Here is a 21739-nt window from a genome sequence, read left to right as displayed (position 1 = left end):
TTGTTAGAAGTAACTAAGTTCATTTTTTCATCTTTAATCCTCTAAAAAAAAAAGAAATCTCAGACAAGTAAAGTCTTCTGGCCTTCCAAGTCAATCAAGTAGGGTTAGCCGCCAGATTTTCCTAACAGATGTTGGAGGATTCCCCAGGGCTGGAGCTCCCTCATATTTACACCTTAGTGCCCAAGGACCTCTGTTTTCTTTTTATTCCCCCTCCCAGCAGGCTGCCCAGTCATCCTGGGGCATTGCTCACATAGAATTTGGTCCCGCTTTAATGAGCATAATCCCTTGAGGGATACTTCCATGCAAGTGAGGGGGAGAAATGGGCGATAATTTATGATGAGTGCCCTTGCAATTAGCACCTTGTATCCAGTGCTGCCTGGGGAAGATGAGAAGGCCATAAATGAAGGCATTGCTGGGATAGGCTCTTCATTCAGGAGCCGCTCAGCATAGAGGTTTCCATTCGAGATTCTCTATCAGTGGTTAATTATCAAAGAAAAGACTGAAAATGATCCAAAAGACAGATTCCAGACTGTAGTTCTGATATTGCCTACCCCACCAAGATGTCAGTTACGTGGATGAGGGATTTCAAAGTCTGATCAGAGTTCATCGCAATTTTCCTATTAACTCAGGAAAGTTTTATATCAGTCCCTGGATTTGGCATTTTTATAGTCACTGCTGACAGCCATGAAATGTAGAGGGTATATGAATATACACATGTGTACAGATAACACAAGATGTGAACAGTCTGTGGAGAAAGAGAATGGTAAAAAACATTCCTGGGTGCTGGAACTTGGTTGGGTATATTGTTAAAATATGAGACATTCTCCAGCCTGCTTTTAGTTAAGTTAAAAGCACACACCCAAGCAATTTATGGGCATGGATCAAATGTTAGTGTAGTCCAAGGACTGTTCCCAAGAGGCATTTTGAACAGAGCCACCTTGTTCTGGAAGGCCAGATCATTTAATAGGTTAGATGGGGACTGTTTTATGCCAGGTGGCATCAGCTTCAGGGCTATGTTGAATTAACTCATGAAAGTGTAGCCAGAAAGTCTATCCTGCTCACTGCACTGACAATATGATTCCTGGAAGCAGCAGCCTAGATGACCTAGGAGAGCACATAGAAAGTGAAATGGCTCCTCTGCTTTTCTGAGCACCTTTATAACCCAGGTCCTAAGGGAAATGCTTTATTTTGCATCTGACAGCTATCCCCTCTATTACCCTGGCTGCAGCACACCAGTACTATAGCCAGCAGCACGTGAGGGAATCATATGTTTAACATCATCTCCAGCAAGCCTTGATTTTTCCTACAAGACTGGCAATTGGCAGGAGTGGAGGAGACAGCTTCTAGTACAAGCCAGGCTTGAAGTGAATCAATGAAGAAACACAAAATCATCAATCATGGAATCATTTGAGTTGGAAGGGACCATCAAAGGTCATCTAGTCCAACTACCCTGCAATGAACAGGGACATCTACAGCTTGATGAACCATGCTGTTGTCCCCTGCCTGCTTCCCATCACATAAAGGCTGCCCAGGGAGGTGGTGGAGTCACCATCCCTGGAGATGTGGCACTGAGGGACGCAGTTGTTGGACGTGGTGGGAGTGGGCTGATGTTGGACTTGATGATCTTAGTGGTCTTTTCCAGCCTTAATGATTCTATCATTTCATTATTCTAAATAACTCTATTAGGACCTTTAGGATTCAAAAGTCCCCGTGGACCTTGAATTACATCACTGATGGTGGTAAGTCAACACATAAGAACTGACTATGCCATCTCTTCTCGCAGTGATTAGATTTATTTCCTTATTGCCCATGTAAGACAGATTTTTATCATACATGCTTGTTTTAAGGGAAGCTCTGTATAAAATTTGAACTCCTCATTTTTATTTTTTTCTCTTTTTCCCCATGCTGTTTTTTTTTTTTTGCTCACAAATACAAGTGCTCTCTTCTATTCATCTCTGTTCAGTACATCAGTTTCCTAACTTGGCAGCACATAGAATTTTATAGAAGGCACATCCCTCTGTGCACATCCCTCAGATGTGCACCTAGAATTAGAGAGTCATCATAGAATCACATAATACTTTGAGTTGGAAGGGACACCTTCCACCAGCCCAGCTTGCCCAATTCCCATCCAACTTGGCCTTGAGCACTACCTGCACTTCCAGCTTCCCTGGGCAGCCTGTACCATTATCTCACCACCCTCACCGTGAAGAATTTCAGTCTAAGCTGAAGACATTTTTTGCTCTATGCTGGATTTTCTTTAGTTCTCATGCTTCTCTGCTTCTCAGTGCATCCACGGATGCTGAAACCACCTTTTTTGTGAAGACCTAGCAATGGCCTTAAGGAAAATAATGGGAGAGAAGGGGAAAGGAAACCCATTTTATTTTTCTGGAGGTGTAGTTTCTCATTTGATACTTTTTTTTTTATTATTATTTTTAATCCCATATTCTTACAATATGCATTCTAGCTTCACCCACTTCCTCTGTGGGAACAGCTGTCAAAACGCTGCTACATCCTAGGCTACTGCGGCTTTACGACTCACATTAGCAGCTCTTTAAGGGTCTGGCGGAGGCTGGCTGTGAGGTTTCAAGCCTGAGATTTCTCACTACCCAACTGGCAGGAAGCGTAATGCAAGATCAACAGGAAGACCAAGGAGCCAGGGAGGTCTATTGCAGGGTTTGATGGGCAGTAGATGGAAAGTAGTATCATGGATCTCCTATCTCCAGTCCTATTACTTCCAATCAACCACTCTTCTTGCTTACAATCACCAGGGCCAAACATCAGGTCAAATATCTGCCAGGTTGCTCAGACTTTGGTGGTGGTCATTCTCATCCTGATTTGGTCTGGGGGCAGCTGAGGAGCACTCACAGTGCCACATTTTGTAACACCAGCAAAAAGCGAGCCCTAGCACCTACTCCTCCTTTTGTTTCTGTCTGTGACCAAATGATTTCATTCATGCAAGCGTATCCAGAGTAAATTCACCCCTCCTTCCCTTATATCACATAGCCTATCCTTTACCTACACCAGCTGATATCTTCATGGATATCGCCCTGTTCAGTTCTGCCACCATACAATAGAACTCACCTGTACCAGATTAGCTCAGATGATCTCATTTTAGATGATCTGTGAGCTCCTAAGAATGGAATTCCTTGTGGAATTCTGTAGAAGTTCTGTAGAGGCATTCCTCCTGAGAGGGTGTGTGAGGTTTGATGCTTGAGCTCTCTATCAATGAGATAAAGTTGATAAAGATCAATGTAAGGTGGCCCGTGGTGTCTGAAAAATGAGGAATTGTGCTCCCAGCTCCACTGGCTGCAAAGATACAGTGTCCACTGAATAAAAGAGGCACAGAAGGTGACCAGCCCATATTCCTCCAGATATATACTATAAATATCTGCATTTAGGCAGATCAATCTTCTTATTAGGCATCAAGTTTAAAGCAGAAAGCATTGTTCAGGGTCTCCGCAGTCCATCAGACCATCCTATGGGATGTCAGCTGCTCTAGGATGGTGGTGCATGCAAAAACAATCAGATTTCACAGTGCCTTTTTCAACAAGGGGAACATCACATTTCATGGAATCATAGAACGATTGGCTTGGAAGCAACCTAAAAACCGACCCAGTTCCAACCCCCTGCCATGGGCTGGTTACCTCCACCAAATCAGGATGCCCAAGGCCTCATCCAACCTGTCTTTGAGCACCTGCAGGGATGGGACATCCACAGCTCTCTGGGCAGCCTGCAGGATTTGGTTATTACAAATGCTGCTGCACTGAAAGCTTTCAGCTGAAGCTTTAAACAGGCAAAGCAACACAGAGCAAAAAAAAAATGGAAGGCTCATTGGTTATAGAGGGTCATCTCACTGATTTAATGTACCTCTCCTTCAGCTGTAGCTAGTAAGCTGTGAGAAAGAGTGCAATAAAGTGCACTGTACGCCAACACGAGTGAAGTACTAGACTGAAGAAATCATCATCTCTGAGGACAGACAACAATGAGTGTAAAAAGTACTGAGGAGCCATTTTGTAGAACTTTGGTTAAAGGCCTGTATGTGAGTGCTGCACCACTGTGGAAAATGAGATTGGTATAAGGGAGGTAAAATAAATGCAAGAATTTGTGCGCACACAGGAAGAACACACAGAACTGGATAACTCAAACTTTGTGAAGCACTTTGGAGACACAATCTAGAGTTTTCAAGGTCTTCCAGTGCACCTTCAGTAGCACCATAGCCCTTTTATAGGTCTCACCCAATTGCTGAACATCTTGGGTTGGCTTTCTGCTTGAGTTTTGAATCGTCTGCACCACATTTAGCTGCCCCAACAGAGTGCCAAACCTATGAGGATGAGTACCTGGCCACATGAAGTTGCTGCAGGATAGGAAGCCACCTCCTGCCAGCTGAACTGCCTACTGCAGGTTACATGCTTCTTTATTTTTTACCCCACTCCATGAAGATGCTTTAAGTTAACATGGTTACTTAAGTGCTGAGGAAGATGACAGGAGTGTTTGTGCCTGGTTGCTTGCCTCAACTGTAGCACGTTAAGCTAAGTAGCTTCTTGCTTCATAGTCCATCACCTACTCTTTCAACAAGACCTCAGCCACACTTGTGGTCTACTCCAGAGTTGGTTTGGGATTGGTTCTGTTCTTGTTACTTGGTTGGTTTGCTTTTAGACAGCTTGCACGATCAGTTGGACCTCAAGTGGCTACTGGTTAACTTCTCATCTTCCTCTTATCCTCATGAAAAAATATCACATCTGTGAACCACTGAACATCTGTGGCACAGGAAAGCAGTATCTCACATGCATGCATGTACGTATGGGCACAGTGCTGTTTCTCCAAGGCTTTGCAAAACCAAATCACCCATGCACCCATGAAGTCCAGCATTTCAAGGCTTGCATTAGCCACAGGTACAGGTTGGTTCCAAGACAAGAGGTTAGGCATAATGCTGAAAGAGGTACAAGTGCTCCTACAACCACAGAAATTAGACTGTTTTCAACAAGTGTGAAGAAAGAGGAGCACGCTTCAAGTATAATTTAAAATACATTTATTGTTTCATTTGTTCTGGCTTTTTTGTTATACAAAGATGTTAAATAACTTAAATACATTCTTAACAGTCACTCAGAATCAGATTTATACCTACAAGCTGTACATATGAGGTAGAGAAAAATAACTTAGGCTCCCATAAGACAATGGAAAAACAAAAAAAAAAAAACAAAAAAAAACAAAAAGAAAAATACTAATCCTTCATGTTAGTATTCCCACCTCCCTTTAAAAGGAAATACCATCCCAAGCGTGCAAAACAAATCCTAGACTTTACATTCAAGTCTCAAAGGAACAAGGCAAAATTCCCATCTGATTTGGCAATTGCTCCTTCAAATGGGTTCATACCTAAGGGGAGCTTAGCAGGGTTTTCCAAGCATGACCTTGCTTAGTCCTGAGTTCACCTCCACATCTCTACATTTTATCCCTGCTTATCCTGTTATCAGCTGGGAGAAACTGGCACCTTCACATTGGCCGAAACACTTTCTTGAGTTGCCTACACTGACTGCAGACAGAGCCAGGGCAAGCTTTCAACAATTTCCTTCACTAAAGGGGGATGATTTCAGGCCAGTTGCAAACATCCCACTACACCAAGCATGTCAGCACCTCTCCTGACTGTCCTGAGCAAGCCCAAGATGAATGGGAAAATTTGGTGAGGGTGTTCCATCACGTCCCCTTGTCACATGCTGATGAGCAGGGGTTTGCCCATTTCTGAAAACACCCAACAGCAAATGACAAGATGTCTTGTTCAGATATATTCCCTGCTAGCCTGCTGAATTTTCATGTGTCTGAATCGTTTATGGTCTTCACTTTCACTCTCTTCACTCGCTAGCTGTGAAGAAACAGTTACAGGAAACCTATTATGATGCCAGAGCTAAAAGATGTTTGCCATATCCATTTTCTTTTCCTTCCCTCCCACAAACTCTAGAAATTCACTGCTTTTTGTTTAGACACATTCTCTTTCCTGGAATCTGTAAATAGCTTGGTCAAATCCAGCCTTCATTAGTAGCAATGGAATTGAAAAGGTTACCGTTAATAATATTTACGGAACTAAGCTAGACCGCTTCAGCAATGACCAGACTTTTACAGGCCTGATCCTGTGCCATATTGAGCCTCCTCTGAGTTACACAGACAGCAATGGTCATAAAATGCATTATTCATTTTGCAGGAAAACACTGCTCTCCAAAAGTCATCACCTAGTTAGCATCCTTAAAAACAAGGCTGGGACAAGCTGACCCTGAAAGCCAGACCCTGCCTACCAGATGTGCATGCAGAACCAAAAAGACTGGGAACGCAGAGCTTTGCTGCACCTGTTTCAGCAAGTACAGTATAGATCTAATTTTACTGCAACAGCAAGCGAGGAATTTTTCACAGGCACTGTAATCTGCCAGATAATTACCTTAAGGAGCATCTACACCATGAAAGTACCCTTGAGAAATCTGTCCCTTCATCTGGATTCTCACCCAACCCTACTATGGCCAAACCAACCTAATTTCTTCTCATACATTGGCTAAAGTAGGGCAGCTGAAAAATGATTAACGAAGAAATTCAAGACCTGGGATGAAGGAAGGCAGACATGGACAAGCTGGCCAACCATGAATAATCCTCAGAAATTGTTTCTCCACTGCCCGAATCTCCAAACCAGCTCTGGAAAACAGATGCTCCACAGCTCATCCCTGGCTTCTAAAGTTGAACAACAGGCTTCCTGAACTGCTCCAGCTCCCCAGTTTTACATTCAAATTGATGCAAATCACTTCTGTTAGACCAAGCCTTGAATTTGGTCCTGTCCTTTTAAACTTCCTACTCACTCAGATGCTTTCTTTCCAGCTACCCTTGTAGAATGCATTCTTCCCAGCCTAACTTGAGATCAATGGCAAATATTTAGTTATTGCAAATAGGATTTCCTCCCTCCAAAGCTATGCCAAGACCAATAAGCACAACTAAGAATCAAAAGCTTCAGGTTTCAGGGTAGGGGCTTTTTTTTTTTTTTTTTTGCATTTTAATTGCAAGTATCGATTCTGTTCATCTCCATAATTCATTTTCAGTGTCCATAAAGAAAAATCCCCTTTAAACATATCTCATTTCACCAAATGGAGTCTTCTGGGAGCTGGAAGACAATGAGAATGTAACGTTGAGGATTTGTTTTGCACATCTTCACATCCAATATATACGAGTCAATCACACAGAATAGAAGCTTGTTAAAAAACAGATGACGGGTGCAACAATTATTTGTGTGGGGTTTTTTTTTTTTATTTCTTTTAATAGAAAATTCTAATATAAAACAGCAAACATTTTCAGTTTGCCTTGTTTACAAAAATATTATATATATATATATTTATATTTCTGACATAACTAAATGCACTATTCAATAAAAATATTCTTCCATCAGCTAACTTCTCTTTAAAAAAAAAAAAATAATAAAAAAGTTATATAAATAATGGTTGCACCCCCTCCCCTTCCCCACCCCACCCCAAAACTGATCTTGCAAGTCTTGCTGGATCAGCTCAGGAGAACCAACACTTTGACACTTTGGGGGGATAGGAGGTGAAAGGAGATCAGAAGCCACAGACCTCCCTTACACCCATCTATCCTTCTCCAGTTACATTTACTGCAAAAATCTGTTTCTTGGGGGCAGAGAGGGGGGAAGAAGAGAAAAAGTTGCTTTGCACTCGTTTTTGGTTTTGTTTCGTTTTTATGAAGTGATATCATGAAAGATTCCGGGCCCAAATCGACTCCTATAGTAGTTTTACAAATATGAGCAATTTCACCGAACTGCACTGGAGATCCAATGGCGTGGGGGTAGAAATAGCCTCTCTGGAAAAATCCAATTTGAAACAGCTGTAACCCAAAGGAAGCAGTCAGTGTCTGACAGAGGCCTTCAGGGTTTCCTGCAGAAAACCCAGACTAAGATTTCAAAAGAGTTTTGAGCAGATTTACCAATATTCCTTCTACCTACTACGTGCCTCAATGCCACTCGACCTCCATTGGATTCTTCCAAAACAAGTTTTTTTCCCCAAATTCTTTCTTCAAAGATAAGGCAAACATCGGAAAATGCTGGAGTTAAACATCCCCCCGTGCCACCCAAGAAACACACACAACAAGGTGAGGGGAGAAGAGGAATAACCCACGTATGTTTTACCACCCTAGGTCAAAAGGCCAAGAAGACAAGTTCTCCTGATTTCAGAGTGTTAGTACATTTTATACACTGCCTATACATTTAACACATGTGCCTCGCTACTATTTAGTCATTTATAATTATTTCTTTTTAACCACAGGAGAATAAACCTTGCTATTTACAATATAGAACAGGCAAGTAATATATCCACATTAACATAAATACAATTTGTTTTTGTGTGTTTGTTTTTTTTTTTAATGCTTTTTTTTTTTTTCATTTGTTTGTTTGCTTTGTTTTTAGGTGTTTTTTTTTTTTTTTTTTTTTTTTTTTAAATACTTACAGAAAGCATCCAGGCTTCAGTGCGTGAATTATAATACACAGAAGAGCTCTTTCACTCAGTAGTTCATTCACTCTTTGCCTCGTTCTTCTAGTCTAGCTTTGGCAGCCTGCTCATTGCCCACCCATCTCTCTCCCCCTCAAACACACCAAGCTACCCTATCCCACAGACACAGGTATTTTCTCTACAATGATATCCATGCCAGCTCTGCCCTCTCTTCTGCATCTAGGGACTCATTCTCCTCTCACACCAGTGCAATGTGGAGTTACTCCAGCGAGGTCAACGGAGACAGAGACACCAGTGAAAAGAAGGAAAATGAGGCCCACGGTTTAAATATAACAATAATAATAATAATAATTAATAATAATAATAATAATGCACATAAATTGTGGCCCGATATTTAACAAAGAACAAATATCTAAAGAAAGAACTGGGCCAGAAATAGTAATTCAGATCCAAAAACCCTCATGTTTTGAGCAGGTTTGGATCCAGCCTTACTTTGGAGGGGAAGAGCTATTCTAGCACACACACACAAAAATGAAACGAAGAGTTTGCACATATGCACATGTGTGTGTGCGTGTGAGAGAGAGGGAGAAAGAATTTAACACAATACCACATTGAAACCATAAGAAGGTCCTTCTGAAGGGCTTTAAAATAAATAAACGTTCGTTCAATCTTTATATATTTATTTATGTGTCTGCATGAGTGTAGATACATACTCGCATGCAGACACTGAATAATAGGTTTCTAGTCAGTTTATTTTTTAAACCATTAGATAAACTGCTTGCGAGTGACTTTCAAAGAGGTGCATCTCCCAGAAGCCATAAGACCTTCCTGCAAAACCTCTGTGTCGGATGCTCCACCAGGCATCTGTCGTGGTGGAAGGGACAAATACTGTGTGTGCACCACTCCTTGTGTGGATTACTCCTTCTACAGCACTACCACAATCTCCAGATTTGTACAGCAAATAAACAAATATCAAAAAAGAGCCAGTATGCTTTACTTTGCAGGACCACAGCACTACTAAAAGTAACCTCCTGTCCCTCCTGAGTTCCCTACCTCTGGATTTGATGCCAATAAGTCAGGTTGGGCTGCAGTTATCTGTTACCAAGAAAAAAAAAAAAAAAAATCTTTTTTCCTCCCAGTAGATGCACATAAACAGCTTAAATATTAGTGGCTATTGTTTGGGGAAAGAAAAAAAAAAAAAGAAAAAAAAAAGTTAAGAAAAAGAAAAAGAAAACAACACAATGCCTTGAAAAATAATGTGAAAAATAATGGTCCATCTTGAAAAACTGCTCTCTTTTTGCTTGGCCAACCTCTACTACTACTTGAAAAACTCCACCAGCTTTCCTCTTTTGAGAACCAGATCAATGGTCAGTATAAAATGGGTGGAAATTGCTATTACTGGACAATCAAAAGCTGATATAAAAATACAATACAATGCCCTCCGCTCTCCAGTGTTTCCTCAGAAAGCTTTGTTGAGGCATTCATCAGCCACTTCCAATCCCAGGAGCACTTTTATATGACTAATAGATATTATTGCATTGAGTCCTGGATTGAAAATATCCTCTTCAAAAGGAAAAAGAACTGCTGAAGATTGTCATCTATTTCACAGCGTCAGAGCAATCTACCTCTGCAGTTGACTTCTGGCTTCTCTGGCCACTTGCTGGGTTGTCTTTGCGTTGATAAGATGTTCCAAATCCAACAGTTGGTTACCATTTGGCAACTGTATTTTTAAAATACAGTTCTCAATCTAGTGGTTAAAGCAAATCTTAAGGTCATAGGGTTTACTACATACAGCTTGTGTCATGTACCACTGCTGTAGTTAAGAGTAAATGGAATGATGACCTAGTAAAAGAAAAGTCAAATCCTCCAAAGGTCCGATCCAGTCCAAAACAGCTGCTATACAATGCAAGACGTTGCTGCGTTCCAAGATGCACTGGAATTTCTCTTGTCCTGCTCAAAAACACATGTCCAAATTCAGCTGACATAAGACTAAAAAGTTCCAGTTTCGATTTCTGAAGCAATTTCCACAGGTGAATTCAATCATTAAGAGGTGGGAAGAGGAGAGAAAAATGCCATGCACAAAGGGAAAATAAAATTATTTAGTGGTTTGTTTGTTTGTTTTTTAAATAAAAATTAAGACAGTGATAGTGCTGAAGGAACTGCATTTGAAGAAATTGTATGAAAAAAAAATAACATGACTGAAGGACTGAAGGGGACAGGCACATCTGGTATCATAATGTCTTCCCAACCTCTTTCTTGGATATATTGCCATCTGCAACATGGTGGACCCGACTGTATTTAGTGATTAAAGCACGTGGATATGGAGCTGTCATTAAAAAGCTTACCATCCAAGTGGGCCTCTTTGTCAGAGCCTTGTTTGCTGGATGTGCAGAAGTGTCATTAGAGGAACAAACTCTACAAGGGCTGTTTTTGCTTACCGCACCCTTCCTTCTCCTTAGCTTTAGAAGAGGGAAAAAATGACTACTTTTCATATCTTTGCACTCAAAGCAGAAAGATCTTTCTTTTTTTTTTTCTTTTTTTTTCTTTTTTTTTAAATCTGTCCAGCTCTCTAAGCCGCTGGGTAAGCTTCAGGAATAAAGCAATATAGGTTAATTATTCCAGAAAGAATCTATCAGCTCAGAAGTTCATGGAGGACTGATGAAACAATCATGATGTTCCAAGGAGAAATGATCCATCCAATTGCATGGACGACGAAGGTAAAGGTCAACTGGTGTCTAGCCCCAGTGTGACAGGCACTTATTTCCACATGGTTGGACCTCATTAGAATTCAGTCTACAGGAAAAAAAACAAAACAAAACAAAAACAAAACAGCAACACAGCTGGGTCACCTGTACCCTACAAAGTGCTTATGTCTCAACATAGCTTTCAGATCCCAGAAGGTCAATCAAACCCTGTTTGTCTCCATATGTAGTTCTCATAGATCGTGATCGCCCGCCGCCGAGGGTTGCCGTCAGGCAGAAGATGTGTCAGTCTTTACAGGTGTAAACCTCCTCTCTCTGGGTGCATTGCTTGCATTCCACGTAGCAGCACCAACGGACCTGGCACTGGCATGGCCGAGTGACCACCCGGCTCTGCGTATTGTGCCCTCGCCCACAGCAGATGCTGTCACAGTTCTTGTCTTTATAACATTTCCTTCCTGAAGTCCCGGGCGAGTATCTGCTCATCAGACAAAAACTTGGGGAATCGTCAATGTAGACAAGATCCGTAGTCCTTGGGATTTGATCACTGTGACCGGGGATGGATTTCTTGGGTGGGGAAATGTCTCCTTCCCCCGTGGCCTCGTTGGTAGTGCTGCCCACTTTGAGCGACGTCTCGTACTTCTGCTTCAGCTGCTTCCCTATTTCGTGGAATGGAGAGAGCTGCCTCCAGCACGTTCGGACGGTGCAGGACCCAGACACACCGTGGCACTTACAAGTTGTCTCCACACCAGCTTTGATGACCTGCAGACACACACATCCCCAAAAGAGAATCAGTTATGGGGAGAGAAATCAAAGCATAGAGCAAAAAAAAACAAACAAAGAAAAAAAAACACATTTATTAGAAGAAGACTTCTGGAACACAGAGAGGATAACAACACAAAAACCATCTGCTGGAAGACAGAAAACACTCAACACTCTTGAGAAGGATCTCAGTTTCCAGAAATGACACCTGCCAGAATACTGCCTTACATGGGTAGTCAGTGACACTACTAAAGCATTCAAAGACTGTTCAGTACTGACATTTATCTTACACAGCCAAGAATTAATACATATTTTAATGCTTATTTATACATTTTTAATAAGAACAAGGAGTTAAACTGTAGAAAAGTTGAGTTGCTTTCACGAAGAAAAGGATGAGAGTGCTGCTGGAATCCCCACAGAGAGGCAAGGGCACTCCAGAATGTGTGTTGTGTGCACAACACACAACATCACCACCTTAAACCCATGTAGCTCTGAATTAGCATCACAGGCTCAGTGGAAATGCACTTAAGCTGTTTCCAGCAACAGCAAGGCATAGCATCCCACCCAGTTTACTTCATCAGCAAGGAAAAATCTTCATGTAGCTGATAGGAAGAGGAATTTGGCTTCTCACACAGCCAGTTTCAAGGCAACACAAAAGATCTAAGTAGCAGTGAGGAGTCCCCATCACATAGTCCCAGCAGGGACTGTGACAGGGGTGGTGGCCTCAGGGAGGACTGGGGGAGCAGAGTCTTCAATCCCGCACAACTTCTGCAAAGAATATGGGGCAGACACCCTGCAGAGAGGTAAGGGGGTGTTAAACTTTCAGTCCTGGCTATGAGAACAGACCTCGTGCACTAAAGGTTGTACTACCTACCCGATCCTGTATACACAGAAGCTGCCCTACATCAAGCATTAAAAAAAAAAAAAAAAAAAAAAAAAGTAATAAAATAAAATAAAAGAATTAAAGCACTTAGTACTGAGGTCTTCAAACTGACAGTGGAGAAAAGAAAAGGAAAGCATTAGATCACTGGAAAATGAAGTGGACCCTCCACATCAGTACCGCTACGTTGAACTCTGTCTGCTCATACCTCTTGTCTGCAACTATTAAAGGCAAGGCTTAGTTTCAAATTCTTTCTTCATATATTTGTACATTTTTTTGTTTGTTTTTTAACTTATATATATACATTTATCCAAATAAGAATTATCTCACAGATCTCTATAGGAGGGAAATAATTTGTCCAAGATATCAGGAACTAAGCATGTGTGACTTGCTTCCAAAATGTAAGTCATTCTACATATAGGAAGATGCCCAGATCTTGCATGGGGACATCTTGCACAGAGCTAGCACAAAGCATAAATACAAAAGGAAGAACTTGTAGAACTATGGTATGTGGAGGGGAGAGGAGGGAAATAGGTTATTTTCAACAGAAGCAGCAGCATGGAAAGTAAGCACAGTATCAGGAAGGAAAGAGATGAATGCAGAGAGTTATTCATTCGTTACTCAGTTCAAAAAGAGATAGTACCATCTTCCTAAATGCCACAGAAGACCATATGTCCATAAGCCAAATGATGCTAAAGAAGTACCCTTTTCAAATTAGGCTGCAATAAAGATATTTCTTGGCAATAAAGAGCATATCCATCTTCTTCTAAATGGCATCTGGATGATGTTGGACTCTACAATTCGTATGAGTCCCTTCCAACTTGGGTTATTCCATGAATGCTTTCCCTGAGCTTCCCCAGAGAAGGGTTTACTCCTAGTACTAGCCCATGGGCTACATTAGAGCAGGCATGTCAGGACTGTCACAGATAACCTGTATTTTGCCCACAGATTATAAGCAGATATTTATAGCTCTCCCTCCCACCAAAATCGTTTACATTTTGACTTTAAATGGCTGAAGTATAACCACCTCTTAAAATAGCCATCTAGAACAGAGTCTGTTTTATAGAGCTGCCTCCTGTCGAGGTACTGCTGAGAAAAGCCCTACACTGGGGCATCTATGGTTTCTAAAAAAGAAAAAAATCTCCCCCTCAGCCCATTATGGCATCTGCCTACATTAAGGCCTCATGACAGCAGAGGACTGGCTCCAATCCATTTCCTGACCATGCGGTTCTTAATTATTTGGCTACATGAGTCCTGCTGAGCACCATGTACAAATGTGCAATAGGTCATGGACTCAGAGTTGGGGTCTGGCCCAATCCTGATATTACAGAGACATTTTTAGAAAGACACTATGCATAATACGTCCTTCAGCAAAGCCCGGCCAATGGTCACACTTCATTCCTGTGACAGCCAAGACCTTTTCAAATGCAATCCAATAATACACAGTAGCATTCAAACAAGTGATGGGTTACAGAGAGAGATGTGTTACTGCTTATAGTACTCAGCTGGACCAGCTTGGTTAGGGGCTTGTCACGCTTTGCGTGCCAAAGCGTCTAGCCAACTCTGCAAGAAATCCCACAATGTTAGACAAGAGCGTACAGAACACATTTCAGCACCAAGAAAAGAAGAAAAAAAAAACACACAACAAAACAGCAATCCTCACCCATGTTTTCCCTCACATAAAGTCACATTGCACTGGTTGTCCAGAAGTGAGAGCTGAGCTCATGTGAAACAAAGCTCCTATACCTGATTTCACGCCCAAGCCATCAGCAAAATGGGCAACATTGCTGAGATACTTGCAGAAGAGCTACACACTGCACTCATTCTTCTGTTCAGGCTTTTCTCAACCCTCTCACCACCCCCAGCACCCATGTGCATCTGCTCCACCTGGAAAAAGAGATGAATGCCATTGTGTAGAGATGGGAAAGCAAGCAACCAAGAAGACTTGGCTCAGCTGGTACCCGCAGTCCGTGGCTGGATTTAGAGCTGGGTGAACAAGGCGCAGACATGAAATGAAGGGTGGGAACTCAAACACAGGGTTATTCTTGCCAACAGACACCTCTCCAAAGCTCAGTGGGAGAGCTGGCACTCAAGGCACGAATACACGAATACCATCAGGTACCCAAGGCAGCACATGGGGCTGGCAAATGTGGCATGATACGTGTTGGAAATCCACATTCCAATGGATCAGCAGCTAGCAGGTGGCCTGAGACCTTCAAGTAGGAATAGGCATGTAGGTTTAGGCACGTTGGTTTAGACATCTAAATCACAACATCCAGCCAGGGTTGACCTCACCAAGGCAGATATCCGGCCTACATTTGAGAAACATCTCTCAACTCCCATCCAATTCACTATAGCCAAGGCAGGCAGGGCAGCCTAAAGGGCAGCAGTCACCTTCACGGGCTCAGCTGAACATCTCTCCAGGTTCCCACGGCTGTGCTGACCACATTTCTGCTCGCTAACAGGAGCTTCAAAACTCTGCTCTCAGGGAAGCACATAAACTTAGATATGAGAACATGTGAGCAGAATCTCATCCTCAGAGTACAATTCAGGTGTCTAAAAATTTGCATCTAATGTTACTTCAGGCACTGTAAAACATTGTACTTTGCCACCAGCTGCCTCTCCAGACATATCTGCCAGGGCATCTCAAATTTTACTAGGTGCATATATTTAGGAAAGTCTTTGGACTTAAATACCAATGAACAAATCCCCTAATGAATAAGTCCATTCTTTTATTTTTCCTGGCCCACTCCTAGCTCTTCATCGACTAGTGGCTGGAAGAACTTGGGTGTCATGCACTGATGGACCCAAGTATAAAAAGTTTTCATTGTCTCTATTCTCATGAATGCACCAGCTCACAAAATCCAGCATGTGGATTTTCATATGCCCACTGTGCAACTGTGGTGCATCCCAACCATCCCATAAAGCTTCTCATGAAGGGCAGGGAAGAGCTCAAGAATATTACGAGGCAGTTATAATGAAAAATCCTAGAAAAATATCTTCCCCAGACTGCCTCCTCTGCTGCTGTCAGTCGCAACCCAGCTCCTCAAGGCGACGTGTGATGGAGAACTGCTGCCTACAGGCACCTTGCCACCCACAAGCCAAAATGAATCTTGGCAAAGCCTTTCTATTTCCTATCTCATTCTCCAGCTTCCAAAGACTCTCCACCTCTTGTTGAATGGTCCTATCAGAAACACTTACATCCAGCTCCTACTTACAGGACACTTCGACCTTGTGAAATGCCATCACTTTGCTCACAGCAACATTGGAGAAACTTTTCCCATCTGAGCACTGGGACAGGTGGGTAAATGTCTACACCATGCTTTCAAACCTGGAAGGATTTCCAGGCTAGAATAATTTCATAGAATCATAGAATGGCCTGGGTTGAAAGGGACCACAATGCTCATCCAGTTCCAACCCCCTGCTATGTGCAGGGTCACCAACCAGAAGACCAGGCTGCTCAGAGCCACATCCAGCCTGGCCTTGAATGCCTGCAGGGATCCACAACCTCCTTGGGCAACCTGTTCCAGTGCCTCACCACCCTCTGGCTGAAAAACTTCCTCCTAATATCTAACTTAACCTCCCCTGTCTCAGTTAATTCACCCTTGCTACCAAAAAAGTCTAGGAGGCAGAAGGCAGAAAAAGACTAACACAAGCTTAGTGACATGGCTGAGTGGGCATGGTGGTGATGGGTTAATGGTTAGATGACATGATCATAGTAGTCTTTTCCAATCGTAATGATTCTATGAATCAAGGTAGCTCCTCTTCTCTGTTCGAGGCAGCCACACAGTTCAGAGCCCATCTGCCTCCATCCTACAGAGACATGACCCTGTCCTACAATGCACACGACATCACCACTTATTAAATAACCATGTTTCATCTGTGCAATGCTGAGCAGCCGTGTGCATGCTTGTCACATGTATGTATTAGCTTAAATCCAAAGTGCCAAACATTTCATGCCATGTCTTAAACACCACGGCAACCGCATATCAGCAGAGTCACAGCAGCTCAGAAAGAAGGAGCAACACCCTGGGACATTTAAATCCTTATCGTGTTATATGCTCTAGAAATACTCCACTATGAAAATGAAATTGAATAAATACAACCAGTGGGACAGGATAGCATCACACATTGAAATTATGTCCTCCCACTCTGAGCAACCACCTGCTCTGGTAGTCTCACAAATAGGATGGCAGTTCGGGAGGAAAATAAAGCTCTGTAAGCAAATCAGTTTGTTTGACTTGGGAACAAAAACCCCTATTGATCTCGTCGTGAGAATAGCAAATACCGACAAAAGCACAATGAGGAAAACAATTATGATACAGCAAGACTGGACTGTCTTTATTGGTGCTTGTTGCTCTGAGGAAATTAGATAGCACCGCAGGACCGCCTGCCCAAATGCCTTTATAAGAGCCATAGGGAAAAGGGATCACAGCAGAGCATTGCTATGCAACATGTAATCCTTCCTCACAACAATGGTTTGCTACGAAGGTCAGACTAAGTGCCCCTGTAATGATCAGTCTCAGACATGCTGCAACACACAATTTCTCAGTGTTTTAGCTGAAACGCCGAGGACAGATTGCCATTCATTCCCAGCTGGGTCACGGGGCTCAGGCAGTGGTTTTCAGACAACTCTCGTCTGGGCAGCAGCAGTGCGAAGCCGGGACGCGGCCGTGGGAATTCCTGAGTTAGAGCCGCGTCATGGCTGGGCTGCGGCTGCGGGGCTCCAACCCATTCGCCATGGTTTGGAGGAGAGGAGGGAGCTGATGAACCTCCGTGGGGTTACAGTGTGCCCAGGGAAAAAGCCTCCGACAGCGCTTTGAGGTGCCTCCATCCTCGACATACGTATCCTCCTTCAATTTAAATAGGATTAGTTATTGTCTCGGCTCAAATATTGGTGTTTGTTTTGGACCGCAGCCACCATCCCCATTTCTTCTCAGTGCCCAGACCACTCAAAGACTTGTCGCTTTCCAATGGTCTTACCACTGGGTGAAGTGCAAGAGTTTCACAGATTGCTAGCATACTTTTTTTTTTTTTTCTTTTCCTTTCCTTTTTTTCCTTCCTTCCTCTTCTTTCTCCTTTTATCTTGTTTGGAAAAAAAAAGCCCTTTTTCTGAACCTGTCCTCGAACTGCTTTTTCAGAATTTGTGTCCCTTACCACCATTCTTCTCACTCCAGTGTTAGTGAAATACCACTTAAACCATAAACGCATAAGAAGCATACAATAACATAACCCTACTTCAACTTGAGCATGTTAATTCTTTCCCCAACTGTATTCTTATTTCACCTGCTGAGAAAGTTCTGCATAAACAACCAACTGCCATTGCTTATGGAACACAGCAAATGCTTTCCTCCAGAGTTTCGATCCCGAAGCCTTAGAATGACTTTGGCTGAGCCAATCTCTACCTGAAAGAATCATAGAATCTTAGAAAGGCCTGGGTTGAAAAGGACCACAATGCTCATCAGGGACCCCCGTGCTGTGTTAGTAAGTTCAGATGGATTTGCCTCATCAAGAGGAACAATTATAGCACTATTTTTGAGGGAATTGGAAAACCGTGAGATTACAATTGAAAGTACCTGTTCAACAAACTCCAGAGGTTGACTGGAATCATGCTTTCCAGTGGGAATCGTACAAGATAGGGTTGGAGGTGCTTGCAAACACTGTCTCTGCAACAGGAGACCAGGATGCCAAGTTTATGCTTGTGTGTGACCTTTAGTGAGTCACTTAATCTTTCTGGGTCTCAGTTTCCTCTCTGTAAAATGGAGATACAGCAATGAAGAGGGTGGTGCTCTCTGATAACACGTTATGTGATACTTCATGAAGTTCCTCAGACAGATGATAGCAGGGCAAACATCTACCTGATATAGAGAGTCTATCTCCAGAGCAGGAGGCATGCTCAACCCTTGAGGTCTCTGCCAACACTGTCTTAGGAGAAAAGCCATTCCTTGCATGGATTTCCAAACAAGCAAGCCAAAAGCAAAGAAAAGTACATGCACCTCCCACCAACCTCTGCAAAACATCCCACATGGTTTCAGAGATGCAGGTGTAACAAGTCTCAGGACAGGTCTGGAGCCTTGCAGCAACAAGGGCGACAAGGATGCTTCCAAAGACTCATACAGGTCAGTGTTGTGTGAAAACAATTAAGGAAGCTTCATGAAGGGAAACAATTTTAAAGGGAGATATTGCCCAAAGTGAGACTTTTAAGGGAAGAATTTTCTTGTTCCCCTTTTCCATCCTCACACAGTTTTGCACTGAACACCCGCGGATCCCAAGAAGCCTTTGGTTAAACCCCTGACTTTGGGGTCCTGAGGGCAAAGGCTTGTGTCCCTCCTTCTGAAAGTATAAAGGAAAAAGGGAATGAGAACATGACAATTTTTTTTTCCCTTGGATAATAGCAGCCGTCTTTAATAGTGCCCCTTGGATCTGCAAGACATGCTTGACCAGACATACCTCTGGAAGAGGTCAGCACTCCTGGGATTAAGAAACTTAGCAACGCTCCAGAGAGGGAGTTGGAAAGTCATGTTTAATGATACTTTGCTGAGAAACTGGGCAAATTTAATTAAAACATCACTTACTTGAGCCCAGTGGAACTAATTGAGTGCTCTAATATTCCAACTTTTCATTAATGGGTTACAAAAGAGGGCTGCACTTGTGTGTACAAGGGGGGAAAGGGGGGGAGGATATAGAGAAGAAGAGAGCCTCAGCAAGGCTTCCTGTGCTTGGTTTAATATAACCAAGAAACTTCACTGCTGGCAGCGGAGCTTTAATGCAGTTGACTTCTCTCCCCTCCATCACCCCCATCCCCTTGACACACACACTCCACTCCCTCCAGCACACATCCTCTCCACCCAAGACCTCTCGGAAAGAATAGCTGAATGAGCGAGAGTAGATTTTGCAAAGGAAGGGAAATTGCTTTTTTAATAAGTGGTCTATTCAGAGCTCCTACTTTTCAATAAAGAGAAGGCTGGAGAAGTCTTGGTCTAATTACCTCATCCTTGCGCTAGACAAGCTCGCCCTTTCATTAGCACTTGAGGTCATATCATATAACTTTGTAAGCCATCATGGGCACAACATGTTCAGTGATTATTTCATTGGTGGTGGCAAAATTATGGCTGGCCCATCAAGGTTGTTAAAAACAGAAGTAAAATAATAATTAAATGAGAACTTCTACCAAGAGACACTAAAACTAGGCGGGATAGGATAATGTCACCCTTCCAGAAAGATGCAAATTGTTTGCTAGTGTGACACCATGGAGAAACTGCCGTCTCGACCAGGAGGGAATAGTGTTTGTTGCCAAATAAGTCTATTAAGCACAAGTCCCTTTTTTTTTTTGCTGGGTCTCAAGGGACTATTTATACAATTTGTCATGGTTGGGAGTAATTAGATGGGAAGGGTTATATGTTGCTACGAATCACTGAGAGACCACCAAGCTTGTGCTGTATCTTTGATAGATATTCCTCTACCACCATCAAACACACATACCCCCATACATACACTGTACCTACACCAGCGTGGGCAGGCACAGCTGCAAGCCCTGTAGAGAAGTACTGGAAAAGAAAGTCTCCTTGTCCAATACCCAACACAAGTCCGAACAGTCTGTAGCACAGCTAAGGTTTCAGTTCACGCCTGTATGGTTTCATGAGCAGACATAAAATCTGAGATTTGGTTTGAGGAAAAACAGTGGGTGTTGAGTAGAAACTCATGAGTGCTTGTCTCTATCTCCTGCTCCATCATCAGCTTCCTAAATAACCTGGGAAAAGGCACTCTGTGCCTCAGGCTCCTGCCTGAAATCATCCTTTCATTTCTTATGGGGACAGTTAAGACATTGGAGGCTGGAAGGCCATCTTTCTTATTTAATTGGCACTCTGTTCCGAAACAGCACAAAGCAAAGATATTTACACTTCTTCTGTGTGGCTTTGGATTCACATCAAATCAAAAGAGTATGATGAATTACCCAAATAAACAAACTAGATTGATTCAAAGTAGTTTAGACCCTCGTAGTCACTAGGTTAGTATCTCCAGATATGCAAGAGTTGGAAAGTCTGTAAGAATACAGTCAGCTGATGGGCGACTTCATTGGAGAAAGAAGAGTTGAGGACTGATGTTGAGTTTCATATTTAACTCAGTGTCTTTATCAAGGAAAATGCCAATAATTCAGCGTAGTACTGCATGCGGACAACTCTCAACTCCCATCCCAACTCCAAGCATCTCTGATAGTCATCTCAATGACACCACGTTGTGCCAATGCTTTAGATCCACATATCTTGACTACACAGACATATGTTCTCCTGATCATTAACCAACACCCTCATAAAAGCTTCTTCCTGAAAGTGAAATTCCCTTGTTCTCTGCCTGGCTTCTCAGTGCAGCTGTGAGCCTGGTGAGCTGCTTGGCTTGCCTCTCAACCACACTAAGGTACAACTACCCTAGAAATGTAAGCAGAAATCATTTCAACTGCCACTGCAAATAGGCAAGGCAAAGCCGTCAGACAGCAATACCAGCCTGACAGCACGGCGTGGGTGGACAAAAATAGGAATGCTGGATCACTGACCTGCAGCAAAGGTCTTTGACTTGGATCACCATGAGGGCTCTCAGTGTCTGGACAACCGTCACAACTGTTACTCAGCTGTTTAGCTGCAGATATTACATTAGTGCTTAGAAACCACTGCCAAAGACCAGGGCCTGACTGTGCCAAGTAAAGTGGAGGCAGAGGATGCAAGAGACTCCCTGACATCTTCCATTGCCCTGGGATCTAAATCCCAGTGGCATCAGGAAGAAACTCAGGCATCATGAGGATATTCCTTCCCTTCAGCTCATCCTTGGAGTTCATTTAGGTTAAAACCCCATGGAGAGTGGAGAGCAGAGCTGACAACCAGATATGCCTAACCAAAATCCAAGGCTGGGTCTCAGCTCCA

General features: G+C 42.8%; 1 protein-coding gene across 1 annotated transcript in view; it reads right to left on the bottom strand.

Moving 5' to 3' along the window:
* Nucleotides 1–5012: 5012 nt before the first annotated feature.
* WNT9A (Wnt family member 9A) overlaps nt 5013–21739 on the bottom strand; it is a 56310-nt gene continuing 39583 nt past the window's right edge. The window contains exon 4 of the mRNA XM_085226892.1: nt 5013–11944. Within this exon, the coding sequence (XP_085083018.1) occupies nt 11471–11944 (474 nt within the window). The 3' untranslated portion in view covers nt 5013–11470. The remainder of the gene's footprint in view (nt 11945–21739) is intronic.

This window comes from Meleagris gallopavo, chromosome 6 (genome assembly GCF_905368555.1).
Source record: "Meleagris gallopavo chromosome 6, MGAL_WU_HG_1.1, whole genome shotgun sequence".
NCBI classification, from domain to species: Eukaryota; Metazoa; Chordata; class Aves; order Galliformes; family Phasianidae; genus Meleagris; species Meleagris gallopavo.
The sequence above is the reverse complement of the archived record's forward strand: the minus strand, read 5'-3'. Positions and strand labels throughout refer to the sequence as shown.